Source organism: Limanda limanda, chromosome 5 (assembly GCF_963576545.1).
Source record: "Limanda limanda chromosome 5, fLimLim1.1, whole genome shotgun sequence".
In the NCBI taxonomy this organism is placed as follows: domain Eukaryota; kingdom Metazoa; phylum Chordata; class Actinopteri; order Pleuronectiformes; family Pleuronectidae; genus Limanda; species Limanda limanda.
Window position 1 is genome coordinate 15341518 of NC_083640.1, and position 9318 is coordinate 15350835.

Genomic DNA, 9318 nt, shown 5'->3' on the forward strand with positions numbered 1-9318 from the left:
CTCACTTTTGCCCAACTTGACTCACCTTCGCTGTCAAACCATGTGACTATGGTATGTGGATAAACCGCATTTGTGCGTCTCAATCACTCCGTCCTTGATTTTTTTAGCATTAGATAGCTTCAGACAAAACTTTAAACTTTTTTTTTCAAACAATCAAGATACAAAGTTAGCAGCGATACAGTCTAAATGTGTTCCATATAATCAGTTTTCATTGATTTCCATTGAAATATCAGTGTTCTTTCTTATGTACATTCAGGCTCCGTCTGTGCTCAGTCCTCCTCAATGTGGCGAGACTGGAATTTCAGGTTCATTGCGCCGGGTGGAGGCGAGGCCGTGATGTTTTTGTTTGCAGGTATGCAGGTGAAGGCAACACAAAGACTGATGGGACAACAGGAAAAGGGAACAAAAGGACACGTTAGCCCTGCAGGTCGAGATTCTTCCCGACTTGGCGGAGCTGCTCGTCACATCCACGTACAAATTACCTGATTGACGGCCGTGACAAGATTGTGAAGTAATGTGAACACTTGCTATTGTATAGAACTATAAATAGTAACATTGGTTCCAGCAAATACTTGGCCCCTACAGCCTCTCCTCCTCACTGACCCTCCCACTTCTGAGCCTATGACTCTTGTATCTTTATGAGTCACTCTGCCTTTTAACTCAATATTTTTTAAATGTTTATGACAGATCTTGTTTCACAACACAGTTCAGTAGTAACCAAAGCTGTAGCCCCCAAATTGACGCACGGTTGACTGTCAACATGACAGTAAATGTGTTGTGGAAGTTTTACCCAGTTTTACCTGATAAACTTCCAACAAGCTGTAAATTACCAGCAGCATTTTCCAATCCTATCCACTAGACAGCAGCAGATCACATATAATCAGAGGGAGCTTCCTCTTAACCCTTTTTTGTTGTGGCTTCTGGTCATTACAGGATAAACTGCATGAATGATCCTGTATGACTACTTGACACTGTTAATAACAGCAACAATAATATTAATAATAATAATAAATCTGCAGAAGGTGTCCCATCGCTTTCCAAAATATTAGTTTAATATTACTTGCTTTTCACATATTTTGACTTTGCCTGATATCCAGACAGAACATTTCTCTTCAGTCTTTCTGTCTGAGTCGCTGAATGGAACTGAAACATCCGCTTTGATTCAGAAACTCTCAGAGTGAGTTACAGACTCTCTGTTGTAGATGGAGGCTGCGACGTCCACCAACCAGAAAGTCTGCGCATGGTATCCAATTCCTCTCGTCTGGGTTTTGAAGTTCCCTCGGGCAAATACCGATCCATAAATTCCCCCTAACGGCTGTGCTGACAGTGTAAGAATGAGGTGTGACAAAAAAAAAGCTACCTGTAGTTTGTGAATTTGACTTGTACTGTAAAGCACTTTGAGTGATCGATAAGACTGGGAAAGTGCAATGTGGATACTTATCCATTTACTCCTCGATGCAACACAGAAAGAATCTGGACAAATGATATTAAACTTTGATTTTTGCACTAGAGACTTTGTCACAGTTGCAACTCAGAGGGGTAAATAAAGGCTGATTGATTGAAATATGTAGTGAAACCTTTTCTCTCTTGGGCTATTTTTGATGCTTCAAGCTGGATTTCCATATTTTCTCCACCTGAAGCTTTGCAGCTGTTCAAAGAATTATTGATGAATGCATATTTTAGATTTTTCATCATTTTATGGAACCACCTTAAATATGTTAACTTCTTTCAAAATAGAGTTAGTTTCTCAGAAGAGTTATTTTTGTAACATTTTTATTTGAAACGGGAAGTACAGTCGATTAAAAATGCACCGACATGGAGTTTTTTTCTGCAAAACAGGCTTAACTGTGAACTGTCGGGACTCATTATACAGTGACATCTCGCCCTTTAGAAAATGTATGTTGTGATTCAGCACTTTACAAATTAAACTGAATTGAATAGAATAACTATAATGACACTCAGAAGAGCACATACCTCCGCTGGGGCATAACAGTCAAATTTCACACACACACAGATATCAGTCCAGGAAACGTGCCTGATCAAGATCTCTGTATTATCATTTTAGAAATTTGCAAAAATATAGAAAAACGCCCCATCTTGCAATGTTAATTCTTAACACACAAATCAATTTTTCTTTCACCTTAAAGCGATCAGTTGTGTTGATGTAACTTGTCCATGTTCATTGGAACAAACTCTAAGTTAACTTTTATTTGTTAATCCAAATAAAACATAAAGATTTGAAGTATACAGATCAATATTGATTTCTATACCAGGTTTAAGGTTAAAGTGTTCCTCACATCCATGTATGTGAATTGATAATGATGATTTTCTGTCAGCACGCCGGTCATATTCAGCTGAACGCCTCTGAGTTATAAGAGATGTGTGAAAGCTGAATGCAGAACCTTCGTGGACTACTTCCTGTAAAAAACCACAAACCCGCTTCTCTTGAGAGACTGCACAGTCCAACAAGCGGTATTTTCTTCGCAGCAGCCAGAGAGACAGCACACACCTCAAGATGCAGTGCCATTTTAATGGAACTCTGCTGATCCAAGTCCTCCCTCCACTGTTGGTGATAGAGATCATTCTCGGGCTCCTCTGCAATGGTCTGGCCCTCTGGATCTTCTGCCTCCACCTGAAGCCCTGGAAGAGTAGCACGGTGTTGCTCTTCAGCCTGGCGGTGGCCGACTTTCTGCTCATCATGGCTCTGCCGTTCCGTGCCACCTACTACTATTACGGACTCAACTGGATCTTCGGAGAGGCTCTCTGCAACATCTGCTTGTTCATGCTGGCTATGAATCGCAGTGGAAGCATCTTCTTCTTGATGGCGATCGCCGTGGACAGGTACATGCGGGTTGTGCATCCCCATCATGCCATCAACTTTATGAGTGTCTTCAAAGCCTTTCTAGTAGCACTTGGAATCTGGATCGTCACCATTGCAATGACTGCACACGTCTTCTTGTCAAAACATCTCATCCCATCTTCCAAACATCCCAACAGGACGTACTGTGAAAGCTTCATGGTGGAGGCCGACGCCCGCAACAATATGAACTGGCACAAGTTTGAGTTCCTCTTTTCCTTCTACCTGCCGTTGCTTGTGATTCTCTACTGCACCATCCACATCGTCACCCACCTCAGAGGCAGACAGCTGGCCCAACAAGCAAAGATCAAGAAGGCTCTGTGCTTCATGATATTGGTGGTGGTGCTCTTCATCACCTGCTTCCTCCCGAGCAACCTCACGCAGGTGGTGATTTGGTTCAGGACCAGTGAGCTGACCAGCACCCTCCCCAAATCGGAAGTCTGTGACGCCTTGGAGGAACTGACCAGCGGATTCTACATCTCCATCAGTCTGACCTATCTCAACAGCGTGCTGGACCCCATCGTCTACTACTTCTCCATCCCTGCCTTCAAGAACATCTGCCGCAAAGCACTTCACCTGCCCCAAGCAGAGCAGACTGAGAGCACTGGGAGGAAAACTCGAGAAACCGGCTCCCACTCACTCAGCCAGCTGTGATCACGCAGAGAAGATCAAGGAAATCAAACATTTTGATCAAAAGTCACACATTTCTCTGCAACATCAACAAAATGTAACTTTTACTTCTTATATTTATCAAATACAAAAGGACTGCGCTTTTCTTTTTTACACCTATGCTGATGGTAAGTTATGAAATAATTTGTTCAAGCAAAACTGTTATCCACCTCTGCTACAAGTCGTATTCTGGGCTAATTGTAAAAGATTAAACATTTTTCTAGGGGTCATGAAGAGAGGAGACTTTAATTGTGTCTGTTACAGAACAACATGGACTCACATCCACTCCACGAGCTTCTGTTCACACCACACCAAACAAAACTGGCAGCAAAACCACGAATGTGTCAAACTGAGCAATTGAACTTCTCCTTTGTGATTTGTGAAAGAAGGATCATGTTATTTCATCTTCCAAACGTTGCATAGTTGCTTGAAAAGATGTGAAGGCTTATTTCTCTATGTATTAACTGCACTTTTAAAAAGTATTTCTTCTTCATGTGCTATGTGAAACTGTGAAATAAGTCGTTTTTCCATATTGTCACCAAACTACATCTCAAACCCCCCAAAAGTTTGATTCATTCTTATAATCTCATATGAATTGAATACAATCTTGTCATTACAAGAAAATGTTATCATACTTATGAAAATACATTTAATTGTTATATATATAAATATGAGATATAAATACTTTTTGTTTAAAAAACTACATCTGCAGATTTATTGTTTTCCTCTTTGGTGATGTGTGACAAAAAAAAAGCTGTGTGTAGTTTGTGAATTTGACTTGTACTGTAAAACACTTTGAGTGATCGATAAGACTTGTAAAGTGCAATATGGATACTTATCCATTTATTTACTCCTTGATGCAACAGATAAAGAATCTGGACAAATGAAATTAAACTTTGATTTTTGAATTAGCGACTTTTTCACAGCTGTAACTCCGAAGCAACAAGCAAATAAAGGCTGATTGATTGAAATATGTAGTGAAACTTTTTTCTCTCATGGGTTATTTTTGATGCGTCAAAGCTCGATTTCCATATTTTCTCCACCTAAAGCTTTGCGGCTGTTCAAATAGGCAGGGAATTTTTAAAAATGCATATTTTAGATTTTTCATCATTTTATGGAACAAACTTAAATATGTAAACTTCATTCAAAATAGAGTAGGTTTTTCAGAAGAGTTATATTTGAAACATTTATATCTGAAACATTTATATTTGAAACGGGAAGTATAGTCCACTAAAAATGCACGACATGGAGTTTTTGTTCTGCAAAACAGTCTTACTCATATTGTGAACTCATTATACAGTGAAGTAACGCCCTTGATAAAATTTAGTTGTGATTCAGCACTTTACAAATTAAACTGAATTGAATAGAATAACTAGAACGGCACTCTGAAGAGCACATACCTTCGCTGAGGCCCAACAGTCAAATTTCACACATACACAGATATCAGTCCCCGAAAAGTGCCTGATCAAGATCTCTGTATTATTGTGTGGAGGTGGGGGGGCTGGGAGAGCCCTTTCACCTCCATCACAGAGGATCAATCAGCGCAGGGGAGAGCTGTTAGCTGATTGGTCCTCGCGCTTAAAAGGCAACGTATGAGCTGCCTCGGGAGGACTCTGGACCTCCGACACTGCAGCCCTGCAGGAGGCATTGAAGGAGAAACAGCCACTGAGAGAGAGCTGAGGTCGCCAAGGCCACAAGCCATGTTGGAGAGATGGAGCAAGAAATGAACCTGCTCAGGGAGGACCACGAGCAGGTCAGCAACACAGTGGTTGATTAGAATCAGTTTGCATTAATCCCATGTTTAGAATTAGAATGTCTCTTTATTGCCATGTCATTTGTGTAAATTGTTTATCCAAAGTCCAACTTTGTTGTTGAAGATGGAGACTTAGATGGACCTTGGTAGAAGCTGCAGACAAAGACGAAGTGGAGCTACTGAATCAGCTGGAGGAGGAGCGGAGGTAAGGATTCCCTGTGGTATAACAAGTCAAAGATTCATCAGATCACCCATGACATCCAGTCAATCATCCCACCTTTTATAGTCAGTTTGCTGAGAAAGAAAATGACAGCTAAGATCATGTTGCTCGTTACCCGTACTTCGTCTTAATCATTCTCTCCACCAATCAACCTGAAACAAAAACAGAATCTTTTGACTATAACTTCTAGGTAAGAAGCTTGATGAAGGATTTTTTTTCGTGTGTGTGTTGGGTTTGTAAATCAAAATTTGTGAAGTAACTCAAGTTCTCAAAATATATCATTGTACAATATTTGACTGTTAAAAACTGGAATAGAAGTATAAAACACAAGTACAGTACCTGAGTAAAACACATAGTTACTTTCCTCCACCTGGTATTCAATTATTTTGTGTTTCCTCCCAAGTGATGAATAATCAGTTCGCTCAAGACAACCACACCAATGTGGAAACTTATCAGAAACTGGAAGAAATGACGGGACTGAGCAGACGAGTCAAACGACACCGTGGAGATGGGGGGGCTGGGAGAGCCCCCTCACCTCCACCACAGAGGATCAATCAGATCAGGTGAGAGCTGTTAGCTGATTGGTCCTCGCACTTAAAGGGCAGTGTCTACTCTGCGCTGCCTCACGCAGGAACTCAGAGACTGGAGAGAATCCCAGTCACCCTCTGAGAGACGCCCGGACTGAGCTGAAAAGCTAGTCTGCTTTATGTTTGATTACGTTTATGTGTGGTGATTAATAAAGTTTGTTAAAAAGCACCACTTCCGTCTCTGGCAGTGTGTGGCAGAGCCCCGTGGTAAGGTCTACTGCCACATACCACTTTAGAAATTTGCAAAAATAAAGAAAAAAGCCCCATCCTGCAATGTTAATTCTTAACACACAAATACATTTTTCTTTCGAGTTAAAGCAATCAATTGTGTTGATGTAACTTGTCGATGTTCAGTGAAACTCTAAGTTCACTTATATGTTATATATTTATATGTTAGTGGCAGACTCCTGTCATGCTCATCAGACAGGCTGAGGAGGTCCTTTATCCCCAAGGCCATTCAGCTTTATAACACCACGCAGAAGAGGAGGGGGTGGGGGTGGGGGTGGGGGGAGTGATCTTCCCTGCATGAGTCTACCTCAGTCTGCCCTCCCCTTCTCTACTCTTCTCATCTCACTATTATATACCAACCCACTGTCCATCCCTTTACTGGCTATACTAGCCCCATGCACAGACTTTACCACTACATATTCTTATATATTTATATATATATATATATATTTTTTGTTTTATATATATATATATATATTTTTTTTTATTGTACTATCCACTCCAGCAGCACAAGAACACTTCCCTACTGGACACTGACACAATCACATCATTGCATTCCATTCCTGTACCTGTGAATATGTTCTCCGTATGTGATTTATGTATGTATGTCAGTGAGGTGTTTAAGTGTATAAGCTACTGGATGATCTAAATTTCCCTCGGGATTAATAAAGTATCCATCTATCTATCCATCTATCTATCTATCTATCTATGTGTGCATCCAAATAAAAAATGAAGCTTTGAGGTATACAGCTCAATATTGATTTCTATACCAGGTTTAAGGTTAAATTGTTGCTCACATGCATGTGAATGAATTGATAATGTTGATTTCCTGTTGGCCCGTCATATTCAGCTGAAAGCCTCTGAGTTATTAGAGAGTTGTGAATGCTGAATGAAGCACCTTCCTGGACTACTTCCTGTGAAAAAAACACTAACCTGCTTCTCTTGAGAGACTGCACAGTCCCACACGCGGTATTTTCTTCGCAGCAGCCAGAGAGACAGCACACACCTCAAGATGCAGTGCCATTTTAATGGAACTCTGTTGATCCAAGTCCTCCCTCCACTGTTGGTGATAGAGACCATTCTGGGGCTCCTTGGCAATGGTCTGGCCCTCTGGATCTTCTGCCTCCACCTGAAGCCCTGGAAGAGCAGCACGGTGTTGCTCTTCAGCCTGGCGGTGGCCGACTTTCTGCTCATCATGGCTCTGCCGTTCCGTGTCAACTACTACATGTACGGGCTCAACTGGATCTTCGGAGAGGCTCTCTGCAACATCTGCCTGTTCATGCTGTCTATGAATCGCAGTGTAAGTACCATCTTCTTGATGGCGATCGCCGTGGACAGGTACATGCGGGTTGTGCATCCCCATCATGCCATCAACTCTATGAGTGTCTTCAAAGCCTTTCTAGTAGCACTTGGAATCTGGATCGTCACCATTGCAATGACTGCAGACGTCTTCATGTCAACAAATCTCATCCCATCTTCCAAACATGCCAACAGGACGTACTGTGAAAGCTTCATGGTGGAGGCCGACGCCCACACCAATATGAGCTGGCACAAGTTTGAGTTCCTCTTTTCCTTCTACCTGCCGTTGCTTGTGATTCTCTACTGCACCATCCACATCGTCAGCCACCTCAGAGGCAGACAGCTGGCCCAACAAGCAAAGATCAAGAAGGCTCTGTGCTTCATGATATTGGTGGTGGTGCTCTTCATCACCTGCTTCCTCCCGAGCAACCTCACGCAGGTGGTGATTTGGTTCAGGACCAGTGAGCTGACCAGCACCCGCCCCAAATCAGAAGTCTGTGACGCCATGGAGGAACTGACCAGCGGATTCTACATCTCCATCAGTCTGACCTATCTCAACAGCGTGCTGGACCCCATCGTCTACTACTTCTCCATCCCTGCCTTCAAGAACATCTGCCGCAAAGCACTTCACCTGCCCCAAGCAGAGCAGACTGAGAGCACTGGGAGGAAAACTCGAGAAACCGGCTCCCACTCACTCAGCCAGCTGTGATCACGCAGAGAAGATCAAGGAAATCAAACGTTTTGATCAAAAGTCACACATTTCTCTGCAAGATCAACAAAAATGTAACTTTTACTTCTTATATTTATCAAATACAAAAGGACTGCGCTTTTCTTTTCTACACCTATGCTGATGGTAAGTTATGAAATAATTTGTTCAAGCAAAACCGTTATCCGCCTCTGCTACAAGTCGTATTCTGGGCTAATTGTAAAAGATTAAACATTTTACAGGGGTCATGAAGAGAGGAGACTTTAATTATGTCTGTTACAGAACAGCATGGACTCACATCCACTCCACGAACTTCTGTTCACACCACACCAAACAAAACTGGCAGCAAAACCACGAATGTGTCAAACTGAGCAATTGAACGTCTCCTTTGTGATTTGTGAAAGAAGGATCATGTTATTTTATCTTCCAAACGTTAGACACTTGCTTGAAAAGATGTGAAGACTTATTTCTCTATGTATAAACTGCACTTTAAAAAAAAAGTCTTTATATGCTATGTGAAACTGTGAAATAATTAGTTTTGCCATATTGTCACCAAACTACATCTCAAACCCCCCAAAAGTTTGATCTCATATGAACTAAATACAATACTGTCATTACAAGAAAATGATACTATACTTATGAAAAAACATTTAATTGTTATATAAATGAGATATAAAGATTTTTTGTTTATAAAGAAAACATCTGTATATTGTTTTCCACTTTGGTCAATGATTTGTCTTTCGATGCTGGAACGAGAAATAAAGATTTTTATCCTCATCTTATTTTCCTGATTTTTTTTTCATGTGGTTTCAACATATAAGTGTTTTTACAGACTAAATACACAGAGGTAACCACAAGAAGTGAGATCCATAAAACAAATAAAACAAACTCACATTTAACTTGCATCCTATTGTTACATTACATAATATTATATAAGAGAAAAAAATTCTTGAATGTCCAATAGAAACTAGAATGGGAGTCAGGGGACCATAAACCTTG

The 9318-nt window shown here is 41.0% G+C and overlaps 2 protein-coding genes across 2 annotated transcripts; both read left to right on the forward strand.

Moving 5' to 3' along the window:
* Positions 1–2515: 2515 nt before the first annotated feature.
* On the forward strand, positions 2516–3573 carry LOC133002475 (hydroxycarboxylic acid receptor 3-like). Its single transcript, XM_061072304.1, has one exon. It carries the CDS (start codon positions 2516–2518, stop codon positions 3509–3511), a length of 996 nt encoding a protein of 331 aa, XP_060928287.1. The 3' UTR covers positions 3512–3573.
* A 3753-nt stretch (positions 3574–7326) lies between these two features.
* On the forward strand, positions 7327–8322 carry LOC133001238 (hydroxycarboxylic acid receptor 3-like). Its single transcript, XM_061070756.1, has one exon. It carries the CDS (start codon positions 7327–7329, stop codon positions 8320–8322), a length of 996 nt encoding a protein of 331 aa, XP_060926739.1.
* The last annotated feature ends 996 nt before the right edge of the window (positions 8323–9318 follow it).

Coding starts and splice junctions, on each gene's coding strand:
- LOC133001238 (XM_061070756.1), top strand. CDS start 7,327: ATGCAGTGCCATTTTAATGGAACTCTGTTGATCCAAGTCCTCCCTCCA.
- LOC133002475 (XM_061072304.1), top strand. CDS start 2,516: ATGCAGTGCCATTTTAATGGAACTCTGCTGATCCAAGTCCTCCCTCCA.